The sequence below is a fragment of the Puma concolor genome, chromosome D2, assembly GCF_028749965.1.
Source record: "Puma concolor isolate L17-30 chromosome D2, mPumCon1.1.hap2, whole genome shotgun sequence".
NCBI lineage: Eukaryota > Metazoa > Chordata > Mammalia > Carnivora > Felidae > Puma > Puma concolor.
In genome coordinates, this window is record NC_141677.1 from 49,351,291 (window position 1) to 49,370,189 (window position 18,899).

The 18,899-nt window shown below is 53.9% G+C and overlaps 1 protein-coding gene across 2 annotated transcripts in view; it reads right to left on the reverse strand.

The window, feature by feature from the left end:
* Positions 1–415: 415 nt before the first annotated feature.
* The window catches only part of TMEM72 (transmembrane protein 72), a 30,168-nt gene continuing 11,684 nt past the window's right edge, over positions 416–18,899 (reverse strand). The window contains exons 2-5 of one of the 2 annotated variants that reach the window (XM_025918124.2): positions 12,189–12,255; positions 8,208–8,279; positions 6,521–6,660; positions 416–5,141 (exon numbers count right to left, since the gene is read on the reverse strand). In XM_025918124.2, the coding sequence (XP_025773909.2) occupies positions 4,663–5,141; positions 6,521–6,660; positions 8,208–8,279; positions 12,189–12,255 (758 nt within the window). In that variant the 3' untranslated portion in view covers positions 416–4,662. The remainder of the gene's footprint in view (positions 5,142–6,520; positions 6,661–8,207; positions 8,280–12,188; positions 12,256–18,899) is intronic. The other variant, XM_086680301.1, reaches the window with a different exon arrangement.

An 18,899-nucleotide genomic window follows, 5' to 3' on the forward strand; every position in this document is an offset into this window, starting at 1 on the left:
ATAAAGCTGGAGAAAAAAGGAAAACCAGTCCGTTTACAAAAGCATGAAAAAAAGTATACAATATTTAGGAATAATTTTAACAAAGAGAGGCAAAACTTGCATGTAACGTTGAAAGAAACTGAAGATGATCTAAATATATGGAGGGCACCATGTATTCTTGGGTGGAAGACAACATTGCAAAGATAGAAATGCTCTCAAAATTGGTCTACAGAGTCCATGAAATCCCTATCAAAACCCCAGCTGGCTTTTTTGCAAAAGTTGACAAGTTGATCCTAAAATTCATATGGAAACATGAGGGACTTTGAATCCGCAAACCATCTTAAAAAAGAACAAAGCTGGGGGGTTCAATCTTCTGAGTTTCAAAGTATACTTACTACAAAGTTACAGTGGTCAGAATTGTGGTCTCACACTTCCTAGTTTCAAAACACACTTACTACAAAGTTACAGTGGTCAAAATTGTGGCAATATAAGGGCAGATGCACAGATCAATGGCATAGAGTTACCAGTGCAGAAATATATGGTCTATGAATTTTCAACAAAGGCGCCGTTAACAATTTAGTTTGACAAACGGTACTGGGACAACTGGATATCCATAAGTAAAAGAATTAAGTTAGATTCCACATCACAACATGCTCAAAATTACTCCCAAGCTGATATTTCTAAATTTAAGAACCCAAACTACAAAACTCTTAGAAGAAAATATAGGAATAGATCTTCATGACCTTTGGTTAGGCAATGGCCCCTTAGATTTGACCACAAAGGAATAAGCAACAAAAGAAAAGAAATAGGTAAATTGGACTTCCCCCCAAGTTAAATCTTTTGTGCTTCATGGACATCCCCGAGAGAGTGAAAAGGCAACCCACAGAAAGGGAGAAAATATTTGCAAATCATACATCTGATAAGGGTCAAGTATCTGGAATAGGTAAGAAACCTTTACAACTCACAATTAAAAGACAACTCAGTTTAAAAAAGGCAAAGCATTTGAATAGACATTTCTCAGAGAAGATACAAAAATGGTCAATAATCACATGAAAAGATGCTCAATACCATGAGTCATTAGGGAAATGCATATCAAAACCATAGCGAATGGATGATTGTAATAAAAAAGACAAACAGTAACAAATGTTGGTGAGGATGTGGAGATACCAGAACCCTCATACACGGTTGGAATGTAAAATGGTGCAGCACCTTTGGAAAACAGATTGGCAGTTTCACAAGAAGTTAAACGTTGGGTGACTGTTTGACCCAGCAATTCTGCCCCTAGGCATACATCTAAGAGAAATGAAAATATATATCCACCTCAAAACTTGTAGATGAATGCTCATAGCAGCATTGTTCATGATAGGCACAGAGTGTAAACAACCCAGATGTCCATCAACAGATGAACAGTGACACACAGTGTGTGTGTGACATATCCATATAATGGAATACTATTCAGCTACAAAAAGGGGTAACATGAGGATACATGTTACAACATGGAGGAACGTTGAAAACATTAGGTTAAGTCAACAAAGCAAGTAAAAAAGTTCACATATTATATGAGTCCATTTATATGAAATGTTCAGAATAGGAGTATCTATAAAGACAGAAAGTAGATTAGTGGTTGCTTTCGGTGAGGCTGGGGTGGTAATTGCTAATGGGTACCAGGTTTTTTGGGGGGGGGTTGATGAAAATTTTGGGAACTTAGATTGTGATGAATCTGATGATGACTATACAAAAACCCAAAACCATTTAATTGTGTACTTTAAGTTGGTGAATTTTATGGTGTGTGAATTATATCTCAATAAATACATCTTAAAAACTAAAAAATGGAAAAAAAAAAAAAAAGGAAAACAACCCTTAGTACTGATGGGAGTCAGAGAGGACATCTTGGATGGTCCCCAGGGCATGGGTCCTCATGATTGAGGGTCCGCTGTGGCTCTCTGTCGAAGCCGGAGGATGGTGGCTACACCCTTCCGAGGCTCAAGCATTGGACTCTGGAGTGGCCTTGCCACTGAGACATATGCTGGTGGTGTTTCCTCAGTGCTTCCTTACTTTGGGGCCTCCTTGAAGAGCACTCACACACAGTGTGAGGCCCCCACAGCGATGGGGACATTGGACATGGGTGGTGTGTAATCTGAACATCATTTTCCCCACTTTTCTCAGTTGAGTCATTGCACCAACCCCGAGAGAAAGCTGTTCTTCCCACACACTACGGGGAGAACCCGAGACCAGAGACCTGAGGAAGGCTGGCCAAGGTCAATCAGCATGTTAGAGGCAGAGCCAATGATCCCAGCCCAACGCTGTTCTACTTCTAATTGCCCTGTTCCACATCTACGGAATGTCTGCTCCACTTTCTGCTGAGAAAGGGAACGGGACAGGCTAGGGTCAGTCTCTCTGGTCTTTGTCCCTGTCAGGGATAAGGGTCATTATACCATCCTCACAGGGATAGCAGGGGATGAGGACGTGGGTGGAGAGTGTCTTGGCCGAGAGTCAAATGGCGACATGTGGTATTATTCATCTGCTTCTCACGAGGTGCCACTTTCTCGTCTGGTCTACTGACAGAGGCACGGGCTGCAGCCTATTTAACGACCTCATCCCACCTTTGTTGTGGTTTTGGGCAGCAGTAAGAGTGAGAGCTTTACTTTGCTGAGCGAGGCGAGGCCGTAACTGTCCGAACCTCTTGCTCCAGAGCCCTGCAGACTCTCCCTTAACTGAGGACGGGCACCAGGAAGCCCAGATGTCACAGGATGGTACGCACGCCGTGTCACCTGGAACCCCCAACGTGCAGCTCCCTCTAGGGACCATACCAAGCAATGCTCTAGCCCTTGGGTTTACAGAAGTTTATTAGAAATCTGATGCTCTGACATCACCCTTCGGGGTTGGCTTCTTGCGACCTGGGCATCCATTCCACTCTACTGGCTTGGGTTCTGAGAACAGAGCAGAAGTTTTGGGGTTCCCCAGAAGCCCGCCACGCCTATGCTGTGAGGGTGTCTGTGCCCATCATGTCCCCCTCCACGTGTGATGGATGCAGGAGCCCTGCCCCCTCTCCACGTGGGCTCCTTCTGTGCACCGGGGGCCTGCCTGGGACACCTGGCCCGGTAGGAGCTGGGGGCCGTCCCTGTCTACCAATGTTCTTCACTCTCCCCCGTGGACCCTGGGACCCTGAAGCTCTTCTTTGGTGGCAGCTAAACAGCTCTGCCGCTTCCGGCATCGAGGGTTCATGGGAACATATTTCTTTGTTTTTTTCTCACTTGGTTTTACAGGAGACCTGGGTCCGTGCAGGAAGAGGGCTGCTCGTTTGCGACACCTATGGGATTCTGGCACCAAAGTGATGACCGGACCGGCTGTATTCCCACACATTTGCCGTGTAACTCCCAGGGGATGTGGAAGGAACACATGTTTCTTACCCAGAACCTAGAGAGAGTGCTGGAGGAGTTGCTGTGGCACAAACTGGTCAACAGTGTAACTATTTTTTTGAGCTTGCGCATTCATCGAGCTTGCTTCCCAAGAGTAACGGGTCTGCTCCTCCTTGCCACAATCCCACAGACCAGAGGATGCTCTTTAGAAACAAATACCACGGTGAAAATCCTTTAGGGAAGGTCTGATTCGAATTTCTTCCTTCACTCTAAGCGGACTGTCACTTCCACAGCCCAGGGGCAGAGGGCTAGCCTGCCCGCCCCCTCTCCTATCTCCCCCCTCTTTCCTTCCTCTTCCCCCACTTACATTTTAAACAAATGTGCATTTGTCACCTATTCTGCCACCACGCACCCGCACCCACGCGTGGCGGGGCCACCTCTCTGTGCTGAGTGTCTCCAGGGCACCACCCCCGTGGTCCCTGTCTGCCGGAGGTACTGTGTCCTGTGCTGCGGTCTTCACCGCCGGATTGTCGTCGGCTTTCAGGACCTTTCAGTTTACATCATCTACTTGGAATCTCGGGAAAGTTTATGTGGTGGGGAGGCAGGGAGTCCTCAGTGATGCTTCTGGAATGAGCCTCACTCATCCGGCCTGGTTTTCCCTGCAGGGAGCATAGTGTGGCATTGTGTCCCCGAGCGGCTGTGCAACTCCGGCGGCACAGGGCCAGCCCCAGAGCACGCAGAGAATGCGGCCCACTGCTCCAGCTGCCCCCCTCCTGAAGGCCTGCAGCCGTGCCTTCCCTGCACATCCTGAGCCAGCTCGGCTGGGGCTTGGGGTCTATGGCTGCCTTCACACCTGCCTTTGAGATGCTTAAATAGCCCACGCATCCTTGGGCCTTCAGAGCTGGATTGCGGCATTTGACGCGAGATGGACAAAGAGGCCTTGCTGGGCCCCGTGTCAGGAGCAAGAGAAGCTCATTGGCTCTTGGGGCTGGAGCAGCCTTGTGTGAAATGGGGCCGATGGTCTCTCTTGGGGAAAGCACGGGGACTTCCCCACCCCCTGGCCAGGAAGGAGGAGCTTCTATTGGCTTGAGACAGCACGAGCTTCATCTGTGCCTTGCCAGAGGCATCTCCAGGATATGCCATGCCACTTGATGGTCCCAGAAGCCCAGCTACCACGGGGATGTCTGGTCACCCCTTGAAGCACTAACCTGTGAAGACCCCAAGCTCCCTGGGAGGGGGGCCCTCAGATGTCAGGAAACTCCAGGCAGGGCCATCGATCTATGCAGACCCCTTGCTGAGTGTCCCCTAGGCTGGAGCCTGCGGCTCAGAACAGGCTGGCGTCTGTGAGAGAGGACAGGAAGGTAGGGGCCTGCGGGGGAGGGATGATGGGGGTGGTGTCAGAGGTGGTCTCCTCTGGCTCGCTGTCCCCCCCGTCCAGGTCTTCGGTGAGAGACGGGATGATTCTGACCATACTGTCTTCGAAGTGCACCTGCTTCTTCTTGACCAGCGAGTCGGCTGGCTCCAGGTTCAGCTCTGTCAGGGTGTCCGGGCACTGGAGGGCACCGGGCTTCTTGGTCCCCTTCAGGATGCTCTTCATGTGGATGAAGAGGGAGCCGGTCCCCTCCTTGAAGGCCCCGTGGAAGGTGTACGTTTGCTCGGTGTCCCCGGAGCCAGTGGTGCTCACGGCACTGCCGGAGGGGTCCGTGTACTGCTCTGGGGGAGCGGGCGCCTCGGGCTTGGCCTTGCTCTTCTTTCGCTTGCTCAGCAGGAAGTAGGCCAGGCCAGTGATGATGAGCATGGAGCCTGGAAGGGATGTGGGAGGTCAGCATGCTGGGTGAGTGCTGGAGAAGGGCCAGAGGCTGTCCAAGCCCGCTGTCCCAAAAAGCCATCGCGGCACCCTCAGGCCCTCCTGTGCTCCAGCCTGCACATGTGACTTGTCCTCACGCACCCACTTCACATTCAGGGGGCAGGCCTGATGCCCGGCTGAGGGACATCAGCAGGGCCAGCGCTATGCTGGGGTCCTCACCCTCATCGTTACCCAGGGAGCCCCATGCCTGAGGTCCCCCGCCTAGTGACAGCCGACCCTGGTGTAGCCCGCCTGGCCTCTCATCACCGTGCTTGGCCTCCCTGCTAGGACAGCGTGTCGGGCTGGACCTTCAATGGGTCTGCACTCTCTTCTGAATGCTGGGCTCCAGCGACTGATCTGGGCTTCCTTCCGCTCCCAGCAGCGGGGACATGCTCCTTCCTCAGCCTCCCCAGTGAACACAGAAGAAAGAGCAAACCCTATGGGGTGGGGCTGGCCTAGCATGGGCCCCCCTCCTGGGGCCCCCCCCACCCCCAGCTTCCAGGCCAGAGGTCCCTCTGTCTCAGGCAGAGATTGCTGCTCTGGCCAGAGGAAGCCTCCGGGCGTCTCCAAGGAGCGGGAGGCTGTGGCTCGCTCTGGCCTCGGCAATGCTGAATCCTTCTCTGGAGTCCACTGAGGGCTGTGCAGAGTGGCCTTGAGATGCTATGACAGGTACATGAAAAGAAACCACAGGGAGGAAGAGGAAGCTCTGCCTTTCGACTTTGTTTCCCCGGGGCAGCTGGCTTCCTGGCATTTTAGGTGGGTCACGAGAAGGGACAGAGTTTTCACAGCTAGGGAGGAGGGGAGAGGAGGGTATTAGCCGAAGAGGTCATGGACAACACCGAGGGGCGGGATCACGGAGTCCTGGCTTCTACGATCAGACACCAGGCCGACTAGCAGGCTCTGTGAAGTTGGAGTGGGAGAAGATGAGGAGGCTTTGAGGGTCTGCCCTGGGTCCCATCATGGCACACCTTCCAAACCAGGCTGAGGAGTTTGCCCCTGAGTGGGTAGGCACTGGGGAGACAGGGATGGGTTTGTACAGAGAAATGACCATCTGACGCCCTCTGAAAGCTCTGACCACACAGAGGCATTGGAGGACAAGTCTCTGTGGGTGCAGCCTCTGGATACCTGCATGAAGGGACATTCTTGCCCCTTGACAGCATGAAGGATGTCTGACACTTCCTCATCCCCGAGATCTAGGCGGGAGAAGTCAATGGGGTCAGTGGGGGCCCCGGGAGCCAGTGTCCGTGAGGCCTGTGAGAAGGGGATTCAGCCCTTCCTGCTCAGAGCCCATCTGTGGTGGGGGTTGCTGGCCTCCACTAACTCCTGGAGGTCCTACCTGGGATGGTCACGTGCCAGACCAGGACAGGGTGGAGAAAGCAGGCCACAGACAACAGCATGTATGCCAGGAACTTCTGGAAGCAGCCCAACCAGCGGGCTTTCTCCCTTGCTTTGTAGGCCAGGGACGCTGGCCGACACCTGGCGGGAGGGAGTCCAGGATTAGTAGGAGACAGCAAACAACCCAGACAAGCCCCAGCAACAAGTGAAGCTGTTGGAGGCTGGGACTGGGTCTTTCTGTGTCCATGTTCTCTTTAGTGACCTCCGGCTGAACACTCCCCAGGGGCTGGTGGTCTCACCATGGGTTCCACAGTTAGGGGTCTTGTCTGAGTCCCTCCAGAAGGTCCACAATTTTTCTGAAATGCTGTCTAGCCCTGCCTTTAGGTCCAGGGGGAAAGGAGCCAAATGATATCAGGACTCAGCCAAGACTGGGAAGGAAACCAGGCCCCTATTGGGAGGTCCCCTGTGGAGTGGAGAAGGCACACAGTAGGGGAGATAGCCTGCTGGGACAGTTGTGTTGACTGTGCACTGCACAAGCTGTCTGGCCACCTGTACGAACAGGCTGGAATCCAGTTATACCTTGCTCACGGAGTGTCACCTAGGCATAAGATGGCATCAGCCCGGAGGGGCTTTTTTAAAAACTGTCACACAAGGACCACACATGGGCCTGGCAGAGGCCTGATGCTGAGCAGTTCTCCTCAGGGGTGTTGCTTCCAGGTTTCAAAGGACGAAAGGTCTTTACTTTAGGTCTATCTCCCTCATCCTCTGAATTGGTCTGGAGCAGGGCTCTGCACAGCTGAATTCTGGCCAGGCAAGTTTGGGGGCAGTGGAGGGGCCTGGAGGATGCTGTGCTGGTCCAGAGCACCACGGCCATGGCCATGGCTCATTGGTGCCCTCTGGTGGACATTCTTTTGCGACCAAACCCGGGCTGGGAGAAGGGAGTCCAGAGCAGGGAGAAATGCCCCTTCAGCTTCAGGGCTCTTCCCTGCCCCCCCCCCCCCTCCTCCTTCCAGAGAAGTTGCAAAAGATCCCTTGGCAGTAACATGCATCAGAAAGGAGGAAGCCCGTGGCCTCAGGGCTGGTGACCTTGGGAGGCAGCTGATAGCCTTGCAAGGTACCGGGATGGCTGGATTTGAGGCCTGGCTCTTTCCCTGACTACCTAGAAACCCAACTGTTTAGGTTCTGAGAGCTGTGGTCCAGGGACAGCCCTTGGCCACATTGATGACAGCTTCTACAAACTGAGGCTTCCCAAGATCCTTGCAGCCCCTGACTTGTCCCTGGGTCCCAGCAGGAAAAAGAACCAGTTCTCAAATCTAGTTCTGCCTACTCCAAACCTGTCTGGCCTTCTGCAGGGTCCTCACCCCTCTGTGGGTGCCCTGGATGGCAGGTGCAGGTATGACCTGTTTTTGGGGGTGGGGACAGACTCTGCGGGGAGTTCTGGGTGGGAACAGGCCCTCAGTGAATGCTTCACTCTGCTCCCCTGGTTGGGAGCGGGGAAAGGAGACCGCTGAGCCCTGCGGGCCTGATCCCATGTCTAGGCGGGGGCTGGCCGCACTGTGGGGAGGGAAGCCATCCGCAGCGAGACTGCAGAAGCAGAACATCACCTGGGCTGTGGCCTCATAGGTGGGGGTATCTGGGAGCGTCTGGGGCTGGGAGGTGGTGGAGGGGCTGCTCTGGAGGGAACTTACTGGAAGCAGATGGTCAGCAGCTGAGCCACAAAGTAGGCCCCTTCACACACAGACATGACAGCTCCTATAAACCTGTGGAGGAGACAGGTAAGGGAGGTCTGGTGCCATCTGGTCCGCCCTTCGCTCTCCCATAGCCTTTTTTCTCACAGCATCCGGGGCCCCTGGCCAGGCACAGCCAGCAGACCGACCAGGGGTCTCCCGATCTGTTGCTGCCACTAAGCCAACATCTAACAGGAGCTGCCTTCATGCCAGGACCTGGGCCTCAGCGGAGGGGTGGGGGCCAGGGCCCAGACATGGGTGAGGGAGTATGGGCCAGCAGGGGAGGCCGCCTTGATCCAGGCCCCTGTGTGGACACTGGCAGGCACATACTTCTACTTACTGTCACCAGGAGGACATTCACTGCTTGGCTGTAGAAACCTGAAGGCTGGATCTGTTCCAGACTCCTTCCCTTCATCCTCTTTTCCCACTGTCCGAACCGTCTCCAGGAGCGGCTGGTTGTACTTCTTCCACGGTTTAGAGTCACTCCCACTCTCTCTGACCTCACCTGTCTGACCTGAGTTTGGGCACTGCCCCCGCAACCCCTGCACTAGTCTCCCCTTCTCTGCCTCCCTGATTCCCTGCTTCCCCTCTCCCCTTCCTGCCTCTCCACTCTGCCACTACTGGGCTGCCCCCAGGGCTCCTTCTGACACCTGAATGTGACGGTATTCCTCCCAATCCAGAATGCTTCAAAAGTTCCCTGTGCTCCAAGTATGGTCCAGGGGCCTTCCAGTCAGAATCTTCTGGGAAATATGTAAAATCATAGATTCCTGGGTGAGCCTCAGACTTTATATATTAGAATCTTTGGGAATGGAACTTGAATGTTTTGTTGGAGGGTCCTACTGGCCCATAACATGGAAATTTCTTAGCATGCCTTTAAAGTCTTACATGAACTTCTATAGTCCTCTGACTACACGGGAAGCTACTAGTGCCACAGGGCCTTTGCACAGGCTGGTCCCTCATGGAAAGACTCCCCTTTCCTCCTTTTGTCTGTCTGGTGACCTCTTGCTTCTCCCGGTTTTCCTGTGTGACCTGAGCCTCTGTGAACGCCCTTTGGCAGTTCCCTCTCTAATTCTTCCATGTAGCCCAGGCCCACTGCGGCTGGGGGCCGCGGTTTCCTCAGGTTCCTGGGCGTTGCCCCTGCTACTGACCTGTATGCCTACAGGCAAGCGGCTTGACCTTTCTGTGTGTCAGTATCCTCATCTGTAAACTGAGGGTAATTACACTGCTTCAATAACATTGCTTATAACAACTGAATGAATTGATATTTGCAAAGCCTTTCAAATGTGGCACATAATGCTCATTATATACATGTTAGTTATTATCTTTTTTCTTTCTCTGTGACCATTTAGTAATTAATCCCCATTCTTTCCTATTCTCTTTATGTCTCCCAGTATCTCCCTCTTACTCCTTAGCTTTTAAATTGGGTAACTAACATTTATATAATGACAACGATGCGCCAGCTATGTCCTAAGGGCTTTCAAATATCAATTCATTCAGTCCTTGTAACCATATTACTGTTGAGGCACTGTAATTACCCTCAGCTTACAGCTAGGGGCCTCGAGGCACAGAGAGGTCAAGATCCTTGCTGTGGTCACACAGCAGATCAGCAGCAGGGGCAAAATTTGAACCCAGCACTCAGACTCCAGAGCCTGTGTTCCTAACAAGCACACCAAGGTGCAGGCTTTGTAAAACAAGTGTCATTGCCTGGGATGGGGGGTGGCAAGGAGGAAACTGAGGCTTGGGCAATAAAGTGGCTCACCAGACGTCCTGTTTGGTGCTATAGAGGCTGTGCCTCTTGAGACCAGGGAAGTCTGCTTACTCAAGTGGGGCAATGAATCCAAGGTCAGAGCCCTGCAGTGGCAGCAACATCCTACAAACCAAGGCCTCTGCCCAGGGCGCCACACAAGCCATGCAGACCCTTCAGCTAATGGTGTGGCTGCTGTTTGTGGGTGCGTGTGAGGAAGATAGTGAGGGGCCTCGCAGGGAGGAGGAAGATGGGAGAGGAAGCTAGGGCAGAGAGAGAAGTGAAGGACAAGCGAAAGCCAACAACAGCTCAGTTCCTCCTGGAGAGTGTGAGGGTCCTGGGGACACGGAGGAGGGAGTGGCCGTCCTACAGGGCTGCGCTGCCTTCGAGGACCAAGGACCGCTCTGAGGGAACGCAGAGGCAGGAGTCTGAGATCTGCAGGGGAGCCTGAGTGAGTGCAAAGGAGGACGGCAGAGGAAGAAGGAAGAGGGAGGCTGGCGTTTAGATGGCCCTTGAGGTGTGGGTGGCTGTGAGCTCAGGAGGGTGGTGGCTGCCCGTCCCACGGGGTTATAGAGCAGTGCAGGGTGCAGAACCTAAGCCAGTTCACCGCGAGGGGCAGGGGGACCGGAGGCTGGAAATAATGTCTTCGAGGACTGGCCGCAGAGTGACCAGATGGGCACAGCGTCCTCTCAGGAAAGGGACAGAGCGGTCAGGAAGGGGCAGGGTTCTGGGCAGAAAGCAGTTTGCATTAATCGGCTACGGACCTGACCTGTTACAGAAGGATGATAACCCTACCTCTTACTTGAAGTGACCGTGCGGGTGAGCTGCACAACCGTGCGGAGAGGGGGAAGGCCGGGCCCGCTTCTGGATTCCGGAGAGACAGCGCAGAGCGGCGGGGACAGGCTCAGTGGGACATGGCGGGTGTTCAGAGCGAAGAGAAGTCACTTTCAGGCAGTGGGGGCTTCAGGCTCCGGGCAAGCTTCCCAGGGCAGAACGCCAGGAAGGAATATCAGGCTTTGGGAATGTCGAGGTGGGTGGAAAATCTCCTTGGGTGCTCACCGGGATGAACAACGGGCTAGGAGGTGAGGTGGTGCAGGTGAGTTTGAGAAAGAGTCAGAAGATCCGGGGGTGGAAGCTGAGTGACAAGAACTAAAATGGAAGCCAGGAAATGGCAGAGAGTATGGCCGGGAGACCCTGGCAGCTGCTGAAGGTTCTGGAAGAGCCCTGTGTTTATAGGTGGCTAATTGCGTGGTGGTGTGGACGTGGGCTGGAAGGGTGGAAGATGGGAGATGGTGGGTGTGACCCGTCTAGCAGGTTGAAGACCTGCCCTGGGCAGTGATGAGGGTGGATGTAGATGGGGAGGAGAGGGAGGAGCTGCAGAGGCAGCCTGGGCACCCTGCAGGCCAAACCCAGGCTCCCTGTGTCCCTCAGGATGGGGATGCCGAGAAGCTGATTGGTCAGAGCCGGCAGGGACCCAAGGCTTTCCTCCCTCCCTGGGTCACCACTGCACAGAGATCTCCTTCCTGCCGGGAGGCATTTGCAGAGGCAGCTGGCTGGGAAGGATGCTGGGGAGGAGCTACATGGGCCCAGGCCTGAGTCTGCGCCCTGTTGCTCTTAAGTTTGGTGACGTGGCTGAGCTGCTTACTCCCTCTGAACCTTCTAACCTGAAAAACTAGGACAGTGTGCACTTCCGTGATGCGGTCAGAGTTAAAGAACATGATGTAAATAAAACCTTTTGTGTGTGTGTGTGTGCATGGCATGTAGAAGGGCTCACATATATAGTCTTTTGAGTTGATTCCTCTCTCTTTAAAACAAGAGCTCAGTTAGTGGTTGCTGAATAAAGAAATGATTGGAAAGATAGATGGGTGGGTAGAGGGCGGCTGGCTGGCTTGCTGGCTGAATGGATGGATAGATGGATGGGTTGTTGGACGGATGGGTGGATGGATGGATGGATGGGAGGATGGGTGTGTAGGTAGATGAATGGAAGGAGAATTGTTTGATTTATGGGATAGTCCGGCCAAAGCCCTGCCCAAAGCAGAGAATATCCTAGAAGCCCTCTCTACTTCTTCTACCTGTGGGATGTGATGGAGTTAGCATGGGAAAGGGGTGGGGGCTACTCTGTGTTAGTCTGAAGAGACAGACTTGGGATGTGCCGAGCAGAACATGTGGGCAGGGAAAGCACATTCACGCATACTCACAGCAAATAGAAAGCCAGGCTTTTGAACCGTCCCTGGAGGAAGGTCTCAGTGCCCACGCCGATCAACACTAAGAGGGGAAGAAGAGAGGGGAGAGTGGGCCCACGTGCTCCAGCCAGAGCGTGGCCCTGTGGAAGGTTCCTTGGCTGTGGAGTGAGGCTTCTCCCTGGGGACCGGGAGCCAGGGTGGGCTCTTCTCCACATGGCACAGGGATTGGTGGCTGGGAAGATGCAGGAGAGCAGGGAGCCTTCTGGAATGGTCTCTGGAAGCCAGAGGAGTTTCAGGCAGAACCCCAGCAGTGCCCCCGGGGCACAGATGCCTGTCTTCTGCCCACATGGGTCGTCCCTTAGTGTCCCCAGAGACAGTTCACACTGACGGGCCACCAGCCCCTCTGCTCCACGGCTGTCTTCCATGTGGCATGGCCTTAAGGGCCCTCACTGTCCTGCAAGCCATACCCGTGTATGCCATGTGTCTGCGTGCGTGCTTGGCCGTGGGACTTCCCCAACCCCTGTCCCCTTGCCTAGCTCACTGTTCTAGCTATTTCTGTGACCTCGTTTTCACTCGCTGGTTTCATGCCTGTATCACACAGTCCTGGCTCCTTGCTTTGGCCCCAGTGCTGGTTAAGCCCCTGAGGGTTTGCTTGGACACAGGAAACTGATTAGCCTCGTCCCTCCTCCTGCTCTTACTTGGCGGTTGGTGTTTGTACTCAAGCACCTGACCTTCCATTTGTCCAGCATGAATTTCTTCTCGGACACTCCTTTCTAGACTTGCTGGCTCCGGGCTGTCTCCTCACGGGGATTCCCTTGCTCTTACCGCTTCACTCAATGAGCCGTGGCTCAGACCCCATCCGCTCGCTGATGGAAACATTCCACAGACAGCACGGAGGTGTCCTGAAAACTTCCTCCAGGGCCGCATGGCCCAGTAACCAGAGTTCTTTCTGGTCCTAATTGATTACACTGCATCCTCTATTTCTTCCCTGGGCTCGGATGACCCCCTCTGCTATTGGCCGAATTGTGGCTTCACCTTGTCTCCCTCCCAGAAAATCACAGATGGCAGGGCTAGGCTGTCGTGTTTGGTAGCCTGTCCATGTGTGGCCCTTCACCTCTGCTGGTTGGGAGGCTGCTTCCCTTGATGAGTCCTCTCCTCCCTGGCAGAGACATTGTAAACTTTCATCCCCATGTCCTGAGACTTTTGTCTGCTGAAGAGCGGTGCAGAGCCCCTCACTTAGGCCACGGGAACCTCTCGCTCCCCCTTGGGGGGACTGGATGTGAAAGTGCTTTGGGGAGCAGGGCACAGACTGCTTCTGTCCAGGAAGAGAGGGGTGGTGCCTGAGGATTCGTAGTGATGGAGGGCTCCGGTGTTCCCCTGGGCTTGGTCTGGAGCCGTGGAGGGCCCCGTGCCCTCTCCAGGTTCTAGATGTTCACTGGCTTGTACCCCGTGAGGGGCCAGGGATGCTGGTCGGCCACACACATCCAGCGGGCCGGCGTAACCTACAGAGAGCTTAATGCTTTCTGCACGGTGGTCAAGCTCGTCCTGGCTCCTCAACAGCAGCCCGAGACACAGGGAGGTATGTACTTCCTACTCAGTCTGTCATCTTGGGTAGTTCTCCCAAGGACACATGTCAGAAGGTAAACGATCTGCAGACCAAACTTGAGACTCTGGCTCCGGGTGATGGGTGGTTTCCTGGTTTCCACTGTCGGTGTGATGTGGTATATACTGCAGGCAAATGCCCATCTGTCTATTCAGTTTTCACTCAATGTATGTATCTTGCCCTGTCCTCAGCATTTAGCGTTTGTTAACTTTCCAAGTCATCACAACAGTGCTCTGTGAAGGTACTAGTGTTACCGTCCTTTTACAGAAAGGAAACTGAGGCACAGAGAGTGTGAGCAAAACCAACCTACCAACCAAGGTCATTCCTGCATTTCAACCTCACATCCGCCAGTTAATAGCTGAGGCACGCAATCTCTTTGAGCCTCAGTTTCCTCGTCATCCCTCTTGCACAGAATGGTTATAAGGATTCAGTAAGCTAACTGATGCCAGGCACACCACAGTTGCTCAGTCGCTTGTTAACTTTCGGCGGGTGGCTTCGTTCACATTTGTAGATTCGCATGCTTTGTGGCCAGTGGCCAGCAGGTGGCAGGAAAGGGTCTTGGAAACAGCCCTTTGCCCTGGTTTGTTAGGCCTGTGGAGAGGTATTTTGATGCCTTTTGATGGAAACAGAAGGTCAATAGTCAGAGGGGCATTCTAGGAATGCTGTAGAGGCAGCACTGGTCTGCGATTAAAAAAACAAATCAATGGAACAGCAGAGAAAAGAGAGAGCTCTCTCTTTTCTCAGAGGGGGCCTTGGGCAGCCTCAGTGGACTGAGGCTGGCGGGTGGGTCTTTAAATATCAGCCCCCACAGGATGGGCAGGGAGGACCTTGAGTGTTTTGGAGAAGTTGAGCAACATGTTCAGATTGGCATTTCAGAAAGCATCCTGACCTCGGGCACACAGGGCAAGAGGCTTTGGTGATTGGCCGAGATCAAGCAGCAGACGTGAGGTGGTGACCGAGAGACAGGACCGTGGTCTGGCTGCTCCTGGCCTCCCCATCTCCTAGCACACTGGTAGCCACGAGCTCTGGTTTTGGCTCCTGCTGGCGTGCCCAGGTGCCCTTGCTCCCCTGTTTAATACTAGGGTGCCAGTAGGCACAGGACCCCAGGAGGGGAGGGCTGGTTCTGTCTGGGGGCTCAGACCAGGCACAGAGAAGGGCGTGCCTTGCCATTTCATCCTGGTTTTCATCTGGGTAGTGGAAGGCGGAAGGGTGGGACCAGAAGGCGTCTGGGTTTGGAGCCTCCCTGGATGTGACCACCCAACTGCCTCTCAGGGAGGTCCCGGCACGTGCCGGCACATTCCAGTAGGTCCCTAGGTGCATCTTGTTTAGTCTGCACGACCTCCATCATGTAACTTATGGAAAAATCCCAGCACGCATCCTGGAGGTGCGGCACCTTGCCCGGGGCATGCTGTTGTAAAGGGCAGAGGGCAGCCAGAATCAGGACTGATTCCCAGGGGCCCCAAGAACCCCCAGCAGAGGAAGGACTCTGGTGACAATGGTGCTGGTGGGGAGGACATTTCCTGGGGGCCCTCACATGGGGTGATGGGGGTGTTACATGGATGACACCCTCATTGCCATGGGCACTGGACCACTGTGTCCCCCAAACCCAGCTGTGAATGGATTTCTCTAATGTCTGCCACAGAACGAGTCAGGAAACTCCTGCCTCACTGCCTCGATGATCTGCCGAATGTCTAAACTCTGGCTCAGTGTGGTAGTAACCCATCTGACCCTCATCCCAGGCCTCTGGAAAGGGGCCGTCAGTCTGAGCAGAGTCGTCTTCTGAATGTCAGAAGTAGCCGCGGCTGAATCTCCTTGCCCAGGGCAGTGCCCCCCAGAGACCCAAGAGTTGTCCTAATAGGCCAGGGTCCAAAGTCCCCAGCGGTCAGCCTGCACCCTCATTTATGGCACATCCTCTGTGCCAGGCCTGGGTAAAGCACAGCGGTGCAAAGGAAATATACCCTGGGGCTTGGGCAGACTGTCGCGGACCCAGGAAATGAAGAGCAGGGGAGGGTGGGAAGTGGCCACGGCACCCCGGGAACAGGACGAATGCTGGCTCCATTCTGTCTGGAAGCCGAGGACGGTTCTGCAGGGAAGGAAGGCAAGGTGATACCAGAAGCGTGGAGCAGCATGAATAAGAACCTGGAACCGCTGTGGCTGAAAAGGGACAGGGCCTCGTCTCTGGGCTTCTCTGTGCAGTTCCTGGGACCAGGTAAGGTCACGGGTTCCACACGTTCCACACTAGGGCAGTGACAGTGTGGCTTCCTGGGCCCACACCCTCAAGTCCTCTTGTACTTTGCAACTTCCTCCTGTTCCTCCAAGGGAGCCAAGTCCATTGAGAAAGCTGTGCCTTGTGGTGCTGGGAAAACCCTTGTCCCTGCAGCCTGGGTGCAGACACGTACCCTGGGGATTGGACTTGTTTCTATGAGAACTTGCTCTTCTCCCTAGCACTTACCTCCCCAAAGGTCTCCCGGGCCTCTGAAGGTCACACTAGTTGCCATGACTAAGGTAAGTGAGCCAGGGATGGTCTTGTGAAGATGTTCCCACGGATCCCTGGGGCAGCCACACTCCCAGACACCTGATACACTAATTGCTGGGCTCTATGGCAGAAAAGGAGAGTGGACGCCCATGTACTCTACACAGTTAGGTGAGAGAGATACCCCTAACTTTAGCAACGTGATTTGGGGTTTCTTTGTTACAGTAGGATGTGTTAATGGAAGCTGCCCACAAATTCTTTGCAATGCCTCCCATCAAGAGGTGGAGTCTAACTCCCCTCCCTTTGAATATGGTCTGGCCTTAGTGACTCAGTTCAGTAGAATGATGTAGACAGTTCAAGGACTTACACTGCTAATTCACAAAGAGCTTCCACCCGGGCCTCTTAAAATGCCTGTTCTGGGGCTACCCACCCACCACGTAAGAAGTCTGATGCTCCCGGGACCATCGTGTGCGAGGAAGCCATGTAGAGGGAACGCCAGAGAAAGAGAGAGACAGACAGATACACAGCCAGCCCCCGCTGGTTCAGCTCTCTCCACCAGGCAAGTTTCTGTGAGGAAGTTCCGTGGACGTCCCAGCCCCAGCAGGTACCAAGTGGAGAAAAATGGACGAGCCAACCCAACAGTCAGAACCAAAGCTCCAGACATTCAGCCCTTGAGGAGTCATTCCAGCCACCCCATCGTCATGCAGCAAAGATGAGCCGTCTCCACTGTCTCTGCCTGAATTCCCGAGCCACAACATTTTGAGCGTAATAAAATTGTTGTAGCTTCAAGCGACTAAGTTTTGGAGTGGTTTTATTAGGTAGCCACAGAACTGGAAAAGCAGCTTATCCTACCTTCTTAACTACCTGAGGTTTTTGGCCCAGAAGTCCCTGTGTCTGGTCTGGTCTATATTCTGACTCTCAATGTTGAGCGTGCACCCAAAGCCCCTTGGGCCTCTGGCCCTTCTCACCGGTCCTCAGCTTGGTTGTCAGAAAGCCAACTTGTGGGCTCCCAGGTCCTGTAGCAACTCTCCCCCTGCTCAACTTTGGGCACGGGCCGGGAGAGGCAGCTCATTAGGAGTGGGGGTGGTGTCTCTAGGATCCTATTCGCTGGTATAATAGCTTAGGATTTCATGCAGGATCGGTGAGGCTCTGCCTCATCCAAAGCAGTTCCCTTCTGCAGATTCATTTTACAAAGGTTCCCAGTGGAAAAAGATGGGCCCAGAGGCCCGTCTACTGCGGGAGAACGCTGTGACTCGTATCTAGCACTCACCCCAGACAGCCACATCAGCCATTGCCATGGCAGCTCCCCACCTGCTGTTCTCGCTGAACTGTGCTGGGAACGCACTGTCTTTGGGAGGCCCCACAGTGCCATGTGATGCAGATACAGGACTCCAAGGCCGTTTTGACTGAGGGTCTGGAGCTTCCCAAATGTTTTTCCAGGGGACTAGTTTCCAGAACTGGGGTATTTCAGAAGCCAAGAAATGAGCATGATGTGTGGCCTTCGATTGGAAGGAGGTGTGTTGGGTGAAAAATGGGACGGGTGTGTGAGAAGTGGCTTGGCCATCTTGTCTCCTGTGCGTTTGTCTTCCCAGGACCGCATGGGTGGGCCACCTGCTCTCTCCGAGGCCTCTTGTCAGCCCCGTGGATGAGAATGGGTACAGTCCTTGCTTGGTGGAATCGGACCTAGGAACTCTGCCAGGTTTCCAAATTTAGGCAGGGCTGTCTATAAGACACAGAGAAGTTTCGGCATCCAGCGAAGCCAGGACTGATGTGAGGTGAGCACAAAATTTAAAGAGGCGCTCGCTCTAAATTTAAGACCTAAATATAAGGAGGTGCTCACTCCCAGGGTGATGCGGAGGCGGCATTGGCCCTTTTGTGACCATGGCAATGGGTGTCTCCAGCCCTGGCATCCAGAGACGCACGTGGCCCAGGGTTTGGGAGCCTCTAGCTACTCCTGGAATCTGGCCTGTACTCCTGGTCCCCTTTCCTCCTGACAAGGCAGCCTGGCTGGTGTCTCTACAACGCTGGCTTCATGGGGCTCTAGTTCAGTGTGAAATGGACAATCTGTGTCAGCAATTCACTCCGACAAATGGCCCTGAGGCCTTTTCCCAGAGCTGGGCGTGGAGACAGAGGAGCGGACAGTTCGACCATGGAAACAAACACCATACATGTCCCCAGAATCAGGGCTTCATTACGATAAATTCTCTGTAAGAAAAAGTTGCCCCTAAGAACAGCCTTGATCCCTAGATGTGTTGTTGTCGTTGTCGTTGTTGTTGTCGTGCTGCAGGTGAGAGGGTGGTGCTGGGCAGAACTGCCATGTAATTACTTTTATACCACCATCAAGTGACCCATTGACTCCTTCCAACACTCCCTGTTATCTGTCCCTTAGGGCCCTGTTACCTCTCTTCCCAGACCCACAGAACCACATTAGGAGCCCCCGACCCCCCGTACAGTCTGCCCCACCTTTCTGTCTCCCCCCTCCTGCACCGTCCCCTGGGGGAGGCATCCTACTTGGTGCCCATTAGGGCCAGTTCTTCCTCCACAAGCATTTGTGGACAGGCCTGGCCTCCTCACCTTGTCCCCTGCCCTCTAGCCTCTGTCCTTCCTGTCTGGGCCGAGGCACGGTATTTTCTTCTCCCAGAGGCCAGGG